The sequence below is a fragment of the Pelodiscus sinensis genome, chromosome 10 (genome assembly GCF_049634645.1).
Source record: "Pelodiscus sinensis isolate JC-2024 chromosome 10, ASM4963464v1, whole genome shotgun sequence".
Lineage (NCBI taxonomy): Eukaryota > Metazoa > Chordata > Testudines > Trionychidae > Pelodiscus > Pelodiscus sinensis.
Genome location: NC_134720.1, coordinates 26139049 through 26158484, shown reverse-complemented (window position 1 = coordinate 26158484; position 19436 = coordinate 26139049). Strand labels below are relative to the sequence as shown.

Below are 19436 nucleotides of genomic sequence, written 5' to 3'. Positions count from 1 at the left end.
AATGCTGAAACTTTTAGTGGTTGACAGTATTTTATTTAAAAATGAAGCCTGGCCAACAAGCCCCCAATTGGGACCAAGTCTCCATCTGGCTGCAGCATCATAACACTCCTGCACTTCCCCTCCCCCCCCAACCCTAGATCTGAGCATATCATACATTGGAACCCCCTGCCCTGAGCCCCTGACATACCCCAACCCAAATTCCTGCACCCTCACATCCACAAGCCTGTGGCTTACTTAGTACCCCAAGCCTCCATCTGACCCCAACACTCCCCAACCTGGAGCCTCCTCCCTGAGCCAGTGTCCCCTTCTCCACCTCCTCCTGCATCCAAATGTCTTCCGAGAGCTTACACCACTCACCCCTTTCCACATCCAAATCCCTCATTCCCACCTCATAGCCCACATATCCTGTCTCAACCCAGTGAGGGTACGGCTAGCCAGCAGGGCTATGTCTAGATTGCATCCCTCCTCTAGGGACTCTCCCCCCCCCCCCCACAAGTTCCCAGCACACCACAGACCTGGGGGAGGGGAGCAGCCAGCGCACTTCCGAAACCCCTGGAAGTGGCATGCAGCTGCCAGACTTCCATCCACCACACAGGAAGCCAGCGCGACCTCCATTGTCACTGGAGGTAGGTAGCAGGGCTTTTTGGGGCTGGGAGGAAGTTGGGGGGGGGGCGAATACCTTGTGATCGAACAGTCGATCGCAATCGACAGGTTCATGACCATGAGACTAGTGAGTCTGAGAGGCAAAGGACATTGCTCAATCCATTTGAGCTGGGACAGTTATTTGTGGGGGGTTATGAACTCTAGTTGTGGTATTTTCCCAAGTTAATGCCATGTTACTTCTCTCCTTTCCTTAAAATTTTCTTTTCTCCGCTCAGACTCTGTGCTTGCAAGTGGGGAAGCATTGCCTCTCGGAGGCACCCAGGGGTGTGTGAATTTCCCAGGTTACTGGGTGGGGGCTCGAGCCAGTTGTGTGTGAGATGGATGAAAAAGAACCCGTAGATATTGAACCCGGTCCTGGCTGCTGCTGGCACTATCTGACGAAGGGTTACACTTTAGTAAAGTGAAAATAACAATTGCATCTAGGTGAATGCATGATGAGGATATACTGGATAAAGCTTACTTTCTGCTTGCCCTCCCCAGAGATGCTTGGTGATGTGAGGGACTAAGAGACAGCATTCATCTAAGACTTCCACCTAGGCCCCCACAACTGTTAAATCTGACTTCCTCCAGAAATATTCAATAACCTTTCCCTAACTACTAATGACTCTGACCAGCAGAAATGTCTTCTTTTCCCAGGTAGTAGGCAAGCAAGGAGTGATGGAAGGAGTGACTACATTGTGCATTAGAACAGTGAAAATAGTGAGCCTCACCAGGAATCTCTTCAACCCAAGCATTGAGTATTTGGTTACCAATTCACAAATACACAGACTGCTGGCTTTAAGGGGCTAGCCAGGGGACTAGGAGTGATTAATGGCACAGGCCCTCTTTTCTCCATCATTTTCCCACAGAAAATTACATGCAAAAAATCTTCATTATTGAAGCTTTAAAATAACAAATTTAAACCAGTGATATTAAATTTAAGAGTTCTCTATGTAAACTCACACTTTCAGTGTACATATTGTTGATCACTATACTGTTTATTGTATCCTGTGATATACCTTTGGTGCAATGCTGCAATGCAGGTGAGTTAATGTTATGGGAACCTTAACATTTACATTTCATACATATATATAAATAAAAACACATTATGTATGTAATGTGATAGTTTAATAAATTCCCACTAATACTTAAAGACTTAAAGTGGAAAACATGTTTTATTAACATTCTTTCAAATCTCCGTTATACAAGGCCATATAAAAAATCTTTGCATTTTGATTATACATAGTTGTAATGGCGTTATTTATAATTTAGTTTTTCATGATACACTGTTAAGTATAGAGTTCTGTTAAATATTTATACCCACTCATTTTCAAATCAAATACTTGAAAAAAAAACCCAATTTATCTATGTACATAGTTTAGCAGACTAATGCAGCATAAAATGCTCCTTATTTAGAGGTATATAATGTGAGGATCAACAGAACAGTTAGTACAATTCAGTATTTCTATATACAACTTTGCTTGCTTTGCTATTTTGGTCACTCCGAGCCCTGGCATTACTTTCATAGGAAATTAGTTTAGCTGCTGTCTGCAAATGGGGCCGATTAATAATTAATTAATTAGGAATCTTTTTGTGTGAGCTATTTTAAATCTAACTGATTCTGAAATTTCCTTCACAACCTTAAACAGATCTTGCAAGTTCAATAGGATTACTTAGAAAAATAGCAGAATCACTGCTGTCAAGATTAAAGCATCCATTTTCCTGCTTTGTGGTCTGCTTGCTAAAAGAATACTAAACTGTCTACCTTTTTCTTTCAGTAGTAGTGGCAAGTTTGGAAAAACCATGGAGACAAAGAAACCATATACACTTTTGATGGACTTGGCAGGGTAGCACTTACCATACTTTTAATAAATATTGCTATCAATATAAGCCAGTCTTACCTATAAGCTGTAATCAGGAAAAAAATACTTTCTTGGCTATTTCCCATTTCAACAAGTTATTGACATTTAAAGTAAAGTCTCTGGTTTAATGTGACATCTCTACAGATGGAGACTCCCAGCATTATTCATTATTACTGTGAAGATCAGTTAAACTATTCATTTTGAAAAGATAAATATGTGAATGAATAACTGAACCAAGAAATCTGTCTCTAATATGATTAAACCATGGAGCACTACATGAAGAACTGCATCTATTGAAGTAACCAAAGAGGGAACCAAATATAATGTATTCCCTATGTGCATGTAAAGTATAGGTTTATGAACAGATTTGTTCTTATGAGATTGATCACTAGCAGTCTTGAAACTCAAACAGTATTTGCCACTGTGTACTCCCTTTCATCATTGGGCTGCAGTTGAACCACTACATTCTCTTCATTCATTCCATCCTCTGTATCACTACTATCAATATCTTCATTGTCGTCTTCCTCATATTCTGAAGACTCAGTCATGTTTTGATGGGAATGAGATTCTGACAAAGCCCCAAATGACTGAGTGCTAACTGAAGCTAATGGTCTAAGCAAGGGGGTGTTTTCAGAGACTTCATTCTCTTCTTGGCTGCTCTCTGTTTCAGAGTCTGAATCCCCTTGAGAAGGGACCACTTTCTGCTTACACACAGGGCATGTTTTTTTGGTTTTAGTCAGCCATGGGTCCACACACTTGCAATGATATGCTGTCAGGAAACAAAATAAGTATGTCATTTGCTAAGTAAACACAGCTGTCTGAAATTACTGTTGTTTTAATTGTGTGTTACAGTTTTAGGTTAAATAAAGCTGATTTTTAAAGACCGTGTGATTGGATGTCAAGCCCACGAAATACCTGACTGGGAAAAATGGGCCAATTAACTTCATAGGCTGCATCTAGATGAGAGCCAGGGATTTATAAAGGTTAATTGATGATAAAGGCCCACAGGTTGAAGTACGCTGAGCTTATAAAAAGGCAGGGAGGGGCTCTGCAGTTACTCCCTAGAGCAGCATTTCTCAAACTGTTGGGTCCCGACCCCCCAGGGGGGTCGTGAGCAACTTAGAGGGGGGTCACAGTATCACAAAGTTTGAGAACCTCTGCCCTAGAGAGAAGAAAAGGGAAGATGGTGGCGGTGACAGCAGCAGTAGGATGGAGATGATCTAGGCGAGAGTAGTCCTCAGATCCTGCTTTGGACTACCAACTCTGGCAACCCTAGAAGGGCTGAAGTGTTTTCCTGGGAGAAGTGTTCATGAGAATTCCTTTAGATCTGTCAATAGCCTATGATTGTAAGATCTGGCTAACAGTGTTGCTCTTAGCTAAGGTAGAGTCCATGTTTCTTTTCTTCCCTTCTGAGAAGTCCCAGTGATTTGTCTGTCTGCCCTCGAGTTTCTTTTGCCTGGAATCCTACAGAGTGCTATTTAGTCCCCCACTCTGTTCGGTATGTATGTGAGGCCATTATGTGAGGTAATGAGATGGTTTGGGGTGCACTGTCATCAGATGTCTCATTTTCATCTGACCTGACAGTAATCTTTTGTAGTGCCTGGTGAGAGTGTGACTTTGATGAGAGTGAGCTCCATGAGAGCAGTCCGGGCAAAATGGAGACAATGGGACTAATGGAATGAAGGAAGGATCATAATGGCATGGTAGGGATGATTCCTGACCATTTTGTTAGGATACATGTCCAACCTGTGCCCAAGAGATTAACAGTTTGTGTGAAGTCTTGAATCCCTGTCTGCTCCTGGATTTCTAGTTAGTGGATAGCTAATATCACGCCACTCCTGCTTTATGAAAATTGGCTTATGAAATGCATAACTGAAAGACGCTTTATGCAAATGCATCATATGATGTAATTTAAAGTCTGTAATCCACTGAATCTGTATATCCTATTTTTGTGCATGCATCGTTCTCGACTATGAAGTTAGAAAGATGAAGTGTGGATCTATTATAATTCTAAATTTGCTAATAAGGGCCATTACTGTTGCTCCAGAAATTTAATGACTCAGTACTCACACTAACGACCTGTGAATAGTCTTGTCTGGAAAGTCTTGTTTGATAGTCTTGTTTGTGGTTGGTCCCACAAAGACGTGTGTCTAGACCAACTGATGCTGAAACTCATTTTGGATCCTGTACTTTCTCATTCAAGGTGAGAAAAGTTTGAACCGAGCACTAATTCCCACATGGGGCACAAAGGATATAAAGGGAATGAGGAACCACACAATAGGGGAGTTGCCAGACGCCAGGACACCTCCCTCCCCTGCTTTTACCACCTAAGATGCCTGCTTGAAAAATGTAAGCTAGGAGGCTGCTTAGCCTGTGAAAGAGATTTAAAAAAACAAGTCCTGTAGCACTTCAGAGACTAACCAAGGAATATAGATAGCATCTTGAGTTTTCAAGGGCACAACCCACTTCTTCAGATGAGTGGAGCACAAAGGGGCACAGAAACCACAAAATTTAAGAAAAAGAGGAGAGAGGAGAACCCTCCCCCCCAACTGTCAATTTATAGTGTCCGTGCTAAATGAGGCTAATAGATGGGCTGTGAGGCTATGTCTAGACTGCAGGCTTCTTTCGAAAGAGCATCTTTCGAAAGATCGCGTCTAGACTGCAGGCGGATCTTTCGAAAGAAAAATCCGCTTTTTCGAAAGAGAGCACCCAGCGAGTCTGGATGCTCTCTTTCGAAGACGGCCTCTTTACATTGAAGAAAGCCTTCCTTCGAAAGAGGAACTTTCGAAGGAAGGCGTTCTTCCTCGTGAAACGAGGTTTACCGCCATCGAAAGAAAAGCCGCGTTCTTTCGAAATAATTTCGAAAGAACGCGGCTTGAGTCTGGACGCAGGGGAAGTTTTTTCGGGAAAAGGCTACTTTTCCCGAAAAAACCCCTGAGTCTGGACACGGCCTAAGTGTCCAATACTTAGCTTTTGATGTCATTTGGGAGTTGAATATAACAGCCCATCCAGTTAATGTCTTTGTTCAGTCCCTGGGTAAATGTATCAAATTTGCATATGAAAGAGATGTTTACAACAACTGTTTAGGGTTAGAATTTGCATGTAACAGGTCTTAAAAACTATTTTAAAACTATTTTTTATACTTAATAAAAACACTTTTGTTTATTATCAAGTCCACTATAAAGAATTTTTACTTGGAAGGGCAGGGGGGAGCAACCACTGTGCATCTCTCTTTTTCATTGATAAAGAGTGGAAAACTTATAAGCTTTCTCTATGTAAAACTTTTACACCGAGTAAGATGGATTTATTTGGGGGGTTAGGTCCCATTTGGGAGTTGGTTTCCTGAGTACTGATCCCTTATAGCTCAGCCCTCCTGGAGCTGAAGTGGTTCAGCATCTGTATTGCTCTGTAGGGGGAGGGGTGGTAACCAACGTCTTCTCTAATTTTTCAATCTATTTGCAGAATAAATTTTGTTATGTGCACCGAGGCACGTGTGGATGTAGAAACATATGCTGTGGGCACTCTGCTAATCAGCTGGGCGGCATTTTAATCTCTCCTGGGTGGCCACCCAAGTGCTCAGCTTACAGGGAAAATACTGACAATAACACCAAGTCTGTGGTTTGGCTGGAGGAGACTAACGGGTCTGACCCAGCAGGACACGGTGGTGGGAATCTCAAGAGGGTAGGAAGATCAGAGTCGGTGGGATGATCAGCACACTGGGAGGAAAACACAAGGGGACTTTTGTGACCTAACTTGTCACAGCCAAGAGTACCTATTTTCACCTGTATGTCGTTAGACTTTGCAATCCTTTCTATTGGATCTGGATCCACTTCGTGCACAGGGGGAAAATGTAAGGAAGACTACTCAAGACATGCAGCTGGTGCACAACATGGGTGGCTTCTTGTTAGGCAAAACGGATCATCGGGAACATAATCTATGTAAAATCTAACTCTGGAGTGCGCTTCTCTGCTGTGCTGACACACACAGTCTGATTTTCATGGTACCAGTGTCAGTGTCATATTTTCTCTTGGGAATTTTCCTGGAGGAAGGTAGACTCATTGGTTGGGTGAGTAGTTGTGTTGTCATTTTATCCTCCTGATGCTTTAAGAAGCCAAAATTGTCTGATTTTATCTCATTTTTTAAGTAGACTCTGAGCCAAACTAAAGAGGCTACCTTTTATAAATCGGTCAGTAAATGTATTGCTGTTTTCAGACACAAATATTTTCTTTAATAACTGTTTTAATTAAAATTAAAAACCAATATACTGTTGCTTACCATGAGAGCAAGGAAGGATTCTGAGCTTGTCTCCATCCTCGTATTCATCCAGACAAATGGCACATACATCATATTCATCTCCTGCAGCAGAAAATTATGAATCAGTACATTAAAGGATATATAACAAAACTAGTAGTCTTCAAATACATACAGATAGTTTCTTCTGGATACTTTCTTTTAATATCCAGAGGGCCCTGTTATCTTTTCCCATCCACAGCATTTTCTTTGAGGCTGTATTGCCCCTTTCATTATATTTCTTTTTATTTGAACTGTATGTTCATCTGGTCTCCCTTCAAGGAAAAGGTTGCCATATTTGCTTAAGTTTGCATGAAGTCCGTTTTCTATCATATTCTAATTAAAATATTCAATTGAAATAGAAATCTATATTATAATATGTATGCATGAACTGTTAGTGGCATATGTCAACTAAATATACAGTACATAAAAACAAGCAGAAGAATATTCACCTTAATATGCCCCATTTAAATTTAACCAAGACAAACTAGAATTTTACTTTTTTAAAGAGGCAGGAGGACTTGAAGGAAATCAGAATAATGAACAGGGAGCAATTACTTATCTAGTTACTAGAGAAAATGCACAGAAACACTACAGAATAATCCTGTAAAAACAACAAGGAATCCTGTGGCACCTTTAAGACTAAGGGTACGTCTATACTAGCACCCTAGTTCGAACTAGGGAGGCTAATGAGGGCGACCGAAATTGCTAATGAAGTGCAGGATTTAAACATCCCACTCTTGATTAGCATATTCCCGGCCGGTCGCCATTTTGGAAACTGACTAGCCCAAAGTAACTGCCCACGTCTACACGCGGCAGAGAAGCAGGATTCCAAGATAAACCCGTTAATTCAAATTAACTGTTAAACATCATTCCACGAGGAGTGTAGACTAGTGTAGATGTACCCTAACAGATTTATTTGGGCATAAGCTTTTGTGGATAAAAAACACTTTGTCAGATGCATAGAGTCTGATGAAGTGGTTTCTACCCACAAAAGCTTATGTCCAAATACATCTGTTAGTCTTTAAGGTGCCACAAGACTCCTCATTGCTACTACTGAATAATTAATATAAACCTCACAAACAAGATTTACACTACTGACATAATGCCGAGTAACAAACAATTTTAAACATACATATTTTTATCATATGTTTTTATTAAGAATTTGACATACTGTACGATGGTTTCTACTTTGGTTCAGAGAATAAGAGGGTGTCTTGTGTGTATGGCTGGTCTTGTCTCAAACGGGAGGATGATGCAGACAAGCTGTACTGCCAAAGCTGCAGACCTTTAACACAAGTGTTCTCTTTCCTCAATGAATACTTAGATTAACAAATTATTTTGTTTCTTTTTATAAATACCTACTATGTCCTTTATGTAACTAAATAAATGTCAGTATAACCTCTGAATAAGTTTAAGAGTACAATCTACATATTTGTAGTTTTACTATCATTTTATACTCCCCCTCCCACACACAGACTAAACTTCAAAAAGCATTACTTTTTACAATATTTTTAGTCTCTCAATCTGGCATTCTATGTGCATGTTTAGAATCATCCTTGAAAAGGTAGCATACTCTTGCCTCAGTTGTGTTTGTTATCCTGTACTGAGGTATGCTGGCCCTTCAAGACCAGGAAAACTTTTCATATTCAATTCAACTGTACTAAATAGCTGTTTCTCAAGATGGCTGAAGGTATTTGGCCTCTGACTTTGTGCCACATAATTTCTCAAAGGCAGCTGGATATTCAGAATAATAATACATGTTGCGTGAATATCTCTTGGATTCATAGCTGTGTTTCTGCATCGTTTTGTCCTGGGGCATTTTTGCTGAAAGTGTTGGTAGTGAAACTGGTACAGATGATATGATAATAGTTATGAAACCACCACAAAATGGCAAATGACAAAATGGGAGAATATAGGGGACAGAGAATGCATATTACCTCTGAGAATCAGTACTGCACTTCTGTACTTTTTACCTGCGTTTATCTAAAACTATTGTGGACACTGATGTGATCTTATTTCTATTACAATATAATGAAAAAAATTTATTGTATTTATTTATATATTTACTTTTCCATTTGACCTGATTTTTTTGTATTAAACTTCTATTGACTTTTCACTGAAACAAAACTACTGCATGCTTTATAATTGCAGTATACTGATGTTTAAAACTAACACTCATTCATAAAGAACAGTAGCAAGAGTGCATATTTATATAACTAGCGAAGACTTAAACTATGTTAACCATTACAATCCAAGGTAGTGAACTTTCCAAGAGTTATGCATGTACTTATCTGAATTTTAAATAGTCAATCTGTTTGCTGTGTCTATGAGTTAAAAAAAAAGTGTTTTGGTGTGACTTGAGGCCGAAAGACACACCATTTTATATTAGGAGGTTTTTAGCAAGTACATGAGTTACACTAGGCAAGATACATTCAAGTGACCATAAAAGAACAATATTCAAGTGAGCATAGAAAAGCAATATTTTAGACACTTTGAAAGATGCCACCAACTCCACTGATGAAAGACTCTTTCTCCAAAAGACTCTACGAGCAATGCAGCAAATTTAACATAAGGAGGTTGATGAGATTTGTAAGTCTGATTAACCCTATTATTTCTCTTGTATGTACAATCCACTTATATTTAGACTTGATTCTATCTTTGCTTTAAAGTTCCTGAATTCTTTTAGAAACTTATTCAACTTCTATAATGAATGGTAGTTAAATCAGAGGTTAGATTGTTAGACCTTATCTGATTATAAATCACAATTACTAAAAATACACAAACACTAAAACTGTGATGAGCTAAATATTCAGGTAAAACACAACAAGGAGACTGGGGAGAAAGTGGGCCAGAATTAATGTTCAGAAGAGTTTGTCCAACCAGCTACACCAGGAGCATAGTTTCAGATAGGTATTACATGAAGTGGGAATACAAACAGGTTTTGAGTAGCTACCAAAAATCTAGCTTGATTCAATGGACTCATGCATATCACTTCAAGGTGTTTTAAGAAAATAATGTTTTGTGTCCATATACAGAGAATACTACATCTATGATGGTATTACTAGTTTTGACACCTTAAACCCCTGATTTTTAGTCCTTTCCCTTAACCGTAAGATAATTCTCTCTCTAAAAAGAATTTTATTTTTTCCCATCTCTTTGTGCATTCTTGCTGACGTGTTTCCTCAGTGCCTTCCCTTATCTCTCTCTGCTCTATATTTAAAAGACTTCCCGGAAAAAATAAGAATATTTTTGCCTTTTCCACAGCTGTTCATAAACGACTCTGCTTTCTGTGACAGAGTTGTTTTCCTTCCCCTTTTTCTGCTCCTTTCATTGCAACAACAGAGATACTATCAAGCCAAGTAAAGGCTGAGAAGATAGATGCTTTTCAAAAAAGGTTCTCCAGATGGACCAGCCTAACAGACTTGAAAGTGATAACTGACTTTCACACAAAATAAGAATGCATATGGGAATTATTCTGCACCTGTGGTAGTAAAAGTGTAAATGTAACTGATAATAAACAGCAGGTGGAGAATGAAGCACACAACTCAACAAAGCTTTTCAGTTTAGGCCTTCTCAATTACCTGGCTGTGAGATATCATATAGGGAATCTAATCAGGTTTTTAAAGGAAGTTGTATTGTAGAAGCTATTTTATGTTTAGCTAGAAGCCATCTTGTATATCAGAAACCATTTCAGCTTTTCTCTCAAGCACGTAGACCAGAGTGAACTTTCTGTCACCCCGTGAGAAGAGGCCTACAGGATGCGCTATTGGTATGTGTTAATTGGGCTGGTTGGGACAGGAGATGTACTCCCTCATACCTGTCCGCCATCTTGTTGATAAGGCTTTGTTTTTCCAAATTTAATTGAGGATTTCTGTGATTGTATTAGCAGCTTTTACTGGGCCCGGCTTTGCTGGGACCACGTTTGGCTCACTTTGCTTTACTGATCAATAAAGCAAATCAGTTGTTAGCTGCCTAAACAGAGAGGAGCGTGTTTTTGCTTCGACAGTATCAAGAAAGAAAAATTGAGTCTCGGTATAAAAAAGACATGAGGAAGTTTGACATATACCAGAGGAAGCTGTAGGTGATAAGACATCATCTAAAGCAACGTCTCTCAACCTTTCCAAATTACATCTCCTTTTCAGGAGTCTGATTTTCTTTTTCTTGTGTACCCGCAAGTTACTTAAAAACTGCTTACTTACAAAATCAGACATTAGACGCGTTTCTCACCATACTATTACTGAAAAATTGCTAACTTGTCATTTTTACCATAACATTATAAATCAGTTAGAATATATTGTATTTACATTTCAGTGTACAGTATATAAAGCAATATAAAAAAGTCACTGTATGAAATTATAGTTTGTATTGATTTCACTATTGCTTTTTATATTGTCTGTTGTAAAAGTAGGCAAATATTTAGATGAACTGATGTACTGCTGAGGAGACCTTTGTGTATTCCAGAAGTACACATTCTCCTTGTTGAGAATCACTGATCTAAAGTAAGTTGGGGTTGCTTTGTACTACTCTAATAATGCAGAGTACCCATAAACTCATCTTAACCATCTAGTAATGGAATGGTACAAAGCAGCCTGCACTTACAGGGGATATGGAATCTGTGTATTTGAAATCAAAATGAATAATGTATAATGGCTCAAATACAGTAATTGTAGAGAGAGGTTCTGAGAACTATGCACAAGAAATTACTTGCCAAGGTGTCCCTGACCACAATGCCATGCTCCAGAAAAAAGAATACTAGTTGATTCAGAAGATATTTGGATCGAATTTTCACAATGAAACTGGTAATCCAAGCACTCCTAAATATGGATAAGATCTGTGCTGTGTGTACGTTTTGCACATGTATGACTGTGTATGTAATGGTGGGAAAACTTAAGCTATGAGAACATGACAGTAGCTAAGCTTTGCAAGGAAAGCATTAAAATGTAAAAGAAATAGACAAGGCAATCTGTCAAATACAGAGGCACTAAAACTGTCAGTTTAAAATTCTAAGGAACATAGTTTTTTGGGGGAAAGGGGAGGCAGTGAGAGGGGACAGAGGTGCAAAGGGAAAACAAACGAGGTATCTTGGTTAGCAATGTCCTTTTCTATTTAGATGATTCAGACTAGATATGTAATAAACTGATTATTTAAAATAACTAAACTATATATGACAACACTCTGGTCAGATGGCTTTTTAAGATTGTGTGTTTTAAATTGTAGATTGTTATGGTTTCTGTTTTACTTAATGTACATTGTTGGGAATAATGCACCTTCTGTTCATTTTTCTAAAAAGAAAAATGAAACACTTTTAAAAAAAGTTAAAAATATTGAAAAATAACTAAATAGATAGTATAACACCTTTTCTAAATTGCTCTGTACAGTCTTGTAACATACAGAGCATGATAACTCCTGTTTAAATATTTCCTAGTTGATTCATGAAAGAAGATTGGGAAAGCAATCTGATGCCATCCACATATTTAAAGAGAGATGAACATGGTTTCAACTTCTAACTCAAGCTTGGTTTATACTTCAAATTACTAAAAAAGGATAATTTAATTATTCCTCTTTTCTGCCCTATTTAGGATTACTGCATACCCTCTTTTTAGGATGTTAACTAATATGAACTAAGAACTCAACTACCTCATTAACAATAGGTCTACTTTAATTAATCAGTCTATTGCTTTATCTGATTATCAAGAAGCATTTACACATTTCCCATATTTCCAATATTAAAATACTACTAACCTTGCAGTAAGAAAACATAATTATCTCAGAGAGAGACTTGTCATTCAGATTATTATTAAAATAAATGGGACCGGAAATGTACACTGTTCTTAACAAACATATAATACAGAGCATTCTCTACCCTAGATCTTTCAAGGTAAGATGCATGCAGGGAACTATATAATATATCACATTTCAGCAGCATCCATGAAAGGTGCTCCAAGTGCTTTGCAAACACTTAAACTTTGCAAATTAGAAAAATTAGATGTCTGATGAAATGCATCCTAAAATATTCAAGGAGCTGATTGAGGAGATATCTGAGCCATTGGCTATCATCTTTGAAAAGTCATGCAAGACTGAAGAGATTCCAGAAGACTGGAACAGGGTAAATTTTGTGCCTATCTATAAAAAGGGAAGTGAGGATACTCCAGGAAACTACAGACCAGTCAGCTTAACTTCTGTGCCAGGAAATATAAAAGATAATTCCAAATAATTAAGGAATCCATCTACAAACATCTGGATGATAATAGGGGGATAAGTAACAGTCCACATGGATTTGTAAAGAATAAATCATGTCAAACCAACATGATAGTTTTCTTTGATAGAATAACAAGCTTTGTTTAGATGATTCAGACTAGATATATAATAACCTGATTATCTGTAGATAACGGGGAAGTGGTAGATGTAGTATACCTAGACTTTAGGAAATACAAAGTAGAATGGGCTACTGTAAAGTGGGTGCATAGCTGGTTTGATAACTGTTCTCAGAGAGTAGTTATCAATTGTTAACAAGTCATGCTAGTAGGGCATAACAAGTGGGGTTCTGCACGGATCAGTTTTGGGACTTGTTCTGTTCAATATCTTCATCAACAACTTATACAAGGGCATAAAGAGTATTCTTATTAAAGTCTGTGGATGAAACCAAGCTGGGAGAGGTTGCAAGTGTTTTGGAGAATAGGGTTAAAATTCAAAATGATCTGGATAAACTGGAGAAATGGTCTGAGGTACAGAGAATGAAATTCAATAAGGACAAATGCAAAGTACTCCATAATCAGTTCAACACATACAAAATGGGAACTGACTGTCTAGGAAGGAGTAGTGCAGAAAAAGATCTAAGGGTCATAATGGACAACAAGCTAAATATGAGTCAACAGTGTGACAATGTTGCAAAAAAAGGAAACATGATTCTGGGATGCATTAACAGGAGTTTTGAAAGCAAGGCATAAAAAATAATTCTTCTGTCCTACTCTGATTAGGCTTCAACTGAAGTATTGTGTCCAGTTCTGGGCATCACACTTCAGAAAAGATGTGGAGAAACTGAGAACATCCAGAGTTGAACAACAGAAATTATTAAAGGTCTAGAAAACATGACCTATGAGGGAAGATTGAAAGAACTGGGTTCGTTTAATTTGGAAAAGAGAACTGAGAGGGCACATGATAACAGCTTGCAGGTACCTAAAAGGATGTTACAAGAAGGAGGGAAGAAAATTATTATCCTTAACCTCTGATAATAGGACAAGAAGCAGTTTCAACAAGGGAGGTTTAGGTTAGACATTAGGAAAAATTTTGTCAGAGTGGTTAACCATTAGAATAAATTGCCTAGGGAGGTTGTGTAATTTCCATAATTGGAGATATTTAAGCATAGGGTAGACAAACATCTGTCAGGGATGATTTAGATGGTGCTTGGTCCTGTCATTAGTGCAGGGGATTGGACCTGATGACCTCTCAAGGTCCCTGCCAGTTCTAGGATTCTATGCAGTATATGGCCCAATAAATCCTAAGTACATCCCTGGCAACTCGTATCATTCCAAATGTTTTTGTAGAGATTTCCTCATGTACCCACTAGAAACAGCAAAAGACATTAAAGGATTTTAGAAATTGTTATGAATAAAATATTTTACCTAAATGTAATATGTGAAACCTCTTGTAAGTACACAATACTCTTCCAATTTATAGAGACACATAGATACATTTTTAAACAGCTACCTCATTCATCTAGCTGTAGAACTGCAAAATTTCTGATACTTATTAAGAATGCAAGATGCATACATAAAATTGCCAAGGCCCCGGTAGATTTTAAGGTGTTTTACTTTTTTCCTGAATGAGACTTGCACAGTACTGTGCAGCCAGGCAGATGGGCTAATAAAGGACAATAATTAGATCAATGGTAATCCCATTTGAGGAATAAATTGATTTATAAACTCCTAGTAAATAGCAGACCTGTACTTATTACTATATAATCATGCAAATGATATATGCCAATAATCTCTTCCTCCTTTGCAGTCCTTCAAAAGATAATAATTGTCATAAGGCAGAATGGAATTGAGCATTTCTTTTTGCAAAACTATAACATACACGATGTTTTGTTTTGGTCTTAGATTTCGGCATATGAACATATGGTGTCCACTTCCATCATCTACCCTGAGCTGAAAATAATTACTTAGGTCCAGAGACTCAAAGGTATTTAGATGTCTGATTCTCATTAGGCTAGGCACCTGATTACTTTTGAGGATCTCAACCTTAGCCTAAACTTACCCATGTTTTTACAGTCTAGTTCTTCTTCACACAGCGCATAATCAATCTGTGGAACTCCTTGCCTGAGGAGGTTGTGAAGGCTAGGACTATAATAGGGTTTAAAAGAGAACTAGATAAATTCATGGAGGTTAGGTCCATAAATGGCTATTAGCCAGTATGGGTAAGGAATGGTGTTTCCAGCCTCTGTTTGTCAGAGGGTGGAGATGGATGGCAGGAGAGAGATCACTTGATCATTACCTGTTCGATTCACTCCCTCTGGGACATCTGGCATTGGCCACTGTCGGCAGACAGGGTACTGGGCTGGATGGACCTTTGGTCTGACCCAAGTATGGCTGTTCTTAGTATATACCGCATTTTTAATGTGAAGATTAAGTCCAAATTTTCAAATCTAAGCACCAGTTAGTCTTTAAATCTGTGTTTAGATGCTTAAATAAAAATACTCTCCCTCTGCAAAAACATATGTTGTTATTTAATCTTTGCCTTCTGTCCTATATATCACAGAAGTGCACCTCATGTTATTAAAAGATACTAGGCCTGATTTTCCTTTCAAACAAGTTTTAAACCGATGTGAGGATGTTCACTGAGTAGAATTACTCATATTAACACTGGTGTAAGTACAAGGACAATCAAACCCTATATTATCCAGTGTGTTCAAGAACCTGGTGGCATAAATTTTGAGAGAATTTAGTTAGGGAATGTTATAATTACTGTTCTATTTCACAGATTAACCATAATAATCTAAGATTTACACAACGATAGGGCAGCCAGACTGTGTTACAGTTGAAAGGAAAACAAGCATTCCTAACACCAAAATTACAGTCTGCAGTGTTCTTCAGTGCTGCTTCCAAACAAGTGAGGCAAACCCTAAAAGACTGTGCCTTTAGCATTAACAGGGAAACAGGTGGTTATTGGTGCTGATTTTGTATCATTGCCTTGGAAAATTGTATCTTCAAACACAGCATCAATCATCCTAATTTGATTCCTGTATTGCCAAGTAGATGTACAACAAATATTGGGTTACATTTGTTCTTGGTGAAACCTTTCTGAATATAACATTAAGGATGAATTGGGTCTTGCAATCTAGACATCAATGTGTTCACAGCGATCACTTTATTTAAAGGAACTTTGTAGAATAATAAGGCTGAAATCTTACTATGACCTATATTTTTCTAATTTTAAGGGGGTTCTTGTTTGTCTTCTGAAATAAATTATTATTGATTACTTATAAAATCAAAAGAACTCCCCCAAAAATCTGTAACAAGTCAATTTACCAGAGACGTTCCTGAAATTTTAGTATCAACTCAGCAGATTACTGGAATGTTGCACAAAAGTATCTTAAAGAAATCCAAATTAAAGAGACACAGCATTGCTTTTTCTTGCATATGTAACAATGGCAGGCAGAATCAAACCTGGAACCTCTGGAGCTTAGACTAAAGCTGTACAGCAGACTCATTCTCTCTGTAAGTGGTCTCAGTGTCACTAGATAGGACAGTACACTATATCCAGAAGGTGTATGGGTTACATATACACCGTACATTATCTGCATCAGCTACCTTACTGGTTCCCACCTATCTAGTCTCATAAACTGGCTTATGGGGTGTCAGGTGGAAGGGATGGGGCTCAGGGCTAGCCTCCCCCCCAGCAGGCCTTCTGTGCTGCTTGGTCTTCACCGCCCCGGGCTCTGGCAGTGATTTAAAGGGTTAGGGGCTCCAGCTGCTCTTCATGCTGTAGCAGCAGCAGAAGGCAGGAGCTTCTGGCCTAAATTCTAATACCCCAGAGAGCTGGGGGGGGAGGGAGAGGAAGAGTCCCGGCAGCAGGATTATGGGCTTGTGGAGCCAGTGCTGGCACCGCAGGGATGGTGGGGCTGGGAGCACAAGGGGCAGGGCAGTGCTTTGCCGCAGCAGAGGGGAGAGCCCCAGCAGCAGGACTATGGGACGCCTGGCAGGGCAGCAGGACTGGTGGCATGTGAGGAGCAGGCTGGGAGTCCAGGCCAGGATTGGAGCTGGGCTGGGAGGCTGGTGACAGAGGGGCCAGAAATGACCTCCCCTAGTCCAGCAAAATCCCTCCTTTGGGGCTACTCAGGTCCCGAGGGTGCTGGACCAGGGAGGTCCAACCTGTATAAAAAGAGTAAAAGGATAGAGGCATTAGATTATGTATAGTTGAGAGAGAGAAATATGGAACAGGGTTAACAAAGGAACATACATGTGGAAGGACAGAGAAGGGAGGAAATATTAGAAGACAGAGTTTTACAAGTGCTAAATACTAGAATTTAACTACCTTTTGCATTCTTATTTATTAAACATAATTTTATTTTGTTGTATATACCATCAGTGTAACAGAGGCTCATTTAACTATCAATCTTATCTTGAATTGCTGGTAATTTTACCCATATGTAATACCAGAATTAACAGTTCTAAGACCAAATTCCATTTTAATACATTATTGATGTGAATTGCCACCTGCCCACTGTATCACTTCAACAAAGGCAATTTGATCAAATATTTATAACTTTTTACCAGCTGTTTGTATATTTAATCAATAATTTCAGAGAAAGTGTTAAGTACAGATGGTTTAGAGTTCAGATACAATGCAATAGGCTTTAAAGTAATCAGACAACAGTGAAATCTATAACAAACATAAAAATGAATGCTGATGTTCACAAATTGTCAAGAATAGTAGACATGGAAAAAAAAAAACAGCTTTAAAATTTCCTTTCAATAACTTAAGTATTGCCTCTTTGCTGAGAGTCAAAAGAAAAGAATGTCTGCACTGCACAGTTGGGGCTAGATTGTGCCCTGGTCCTGTGTGGTTGCATAGGGCCATAAGGAGAAGTAAGACCCCAGCCCTCTGTTCAGCAGTTTAGGACCTTCCTGGACTGTGGCTCTGAGCACACGAAGGAAAGTAGGGGCTGCATGTGCAATACCACCTCCTGCGTACAAATGAGAAAAGGCCAGACCCATGATCCACACACCTGTTAGCAGGACAGGATATATTCTATGCTCCCCCCTCCTTGGTGCAAGAAGAGAGCCTGGAGAAGTATTTTGCTTTTTCTGAGATACTATTTCTTCCAAGAGCTTCTGGGTTAACATGGTTATACACTACTCAATACTCAGGGTTGAGACTACAGCCTCCATTTCCCCTTGAATACATGTCTCATTTATCACCAATAGTCAGGATTACATGGAAGGAAGAAGACTACAAGGTACACCCACATCAAGGAAGTATAACAATAATTCCAAGCTGAAAATTTGATATTCATAAGAATTAAAATGTATGGGTCAGATTTCTGTGTGCTAGTTCCACTGAAGAAAAGCATTCATGTAAAGCTGAACAACCCTATTGAGATCCATCTTTAGATCCGTTTAACTGAAAATAGATTTGGATCGACAACAACTGCATTGGTATAACTAAGCAAAATTTTACCCAATAAGATTGCACCAGTATAACTGAGAAAAACCTAGAGTACTAACTTCATTTTCTATAGTCCTAATAACTTAGATCCAAATGATGTAATCCAATGACAAATTATGGCCCTCTAATTTGATCAAGCAGAAACTCAAAAGAAAGTGGACCAAATGAATCCCTGATGTAACCCCACTGATGTTTCATGATGTGTCCACATCAACATGAATTAAATTTAGAAAGAAGATACAGGGTTAGTGAGACTGATTTTCAGCAATGTCAATAGGGCCAAAATTAGTTATATAAAAGGTCTCAGGAAGATTAGCTACTATAAAGAAAAAATACAGGCATGTTAAATTCTCTGGTGCTGCTGTTTGTGATCATTGCTACTACATGATTACTTAATTGACTAACTTTTGTTTGTTGGAGAAGAGAAAGTAAAGGAGAACTGCTTTTAGTCAATTCTGTTGGGACCTTCAATATCAAGAGATGGTAGCTCTGAACATTTTACTAATTGGAGATTTATCTCGGGATGCCCAGGACCACACTGAGATCCACTTGCTTAAAAAATTCTCAATCTCAGTCTAAGTGATTACAGAGGAAAAGGAGTTTGGAGTGATGGGATTAAGTCACAAATTAAACTATGGTGAAACTCCATTTAGATCAATAGTTGCCTCTGGGCTATATTTTCCCCTTCAAGGGGGAATATAATCTGTTTCTCATGCTGGAAATAAAAGAGATATTTAAAAATAAGAAATAGCGCTACAAACTCAATCAGAGATATGTGGATCTGTTTCACGGCTATTCTAATAGAAACTGGATTTTGTTCCTCCAAATTGATCCATTGGTATGAGTGTTTATAACTCCTCCACTGCCCCCCCCCCCCCAAAAAGCTGCCCTGTTAACTAACGTTAGCTCAGGATTTATGGGTTGAAAGAACTGGGTCTTTAATCCATTATAATTCTAGGATATTTTAAAAAA

The 19436-nt window shown here is 38.6% G+C and overlaps 1 protein-coding gene across 2 annotated transcripts in view; it reads right to left on the bottom strand.

The window, feature by feature from the left end:
• Positions 1–1798: 1798 nt before the first annotated feature.
• Positions 1799–19436, bottom strand: part of RNF13 (ring finger protein 13) — a 105252-nt gene continuing 87614 nt past the window's right edge. For both annotated transcript variants that reach the window (XM_006115934.4, XM_025181159.2), the window contains 2 exons: positions 6780–6860; positions 1799–3273 (listed from right to left, as the gene is read on the bottom strand). In XM_006115934.4, coding sequence (XP_006115996.1) covers positions 2909–3273; positions 6780–6860 — 446 coding nt within the window. In that variant the 3' untranslated portion in view covers positions 1799–2908. The remainder of the gene's footprint in view (positions 3274–6779; positions 6861–19436) is intronic.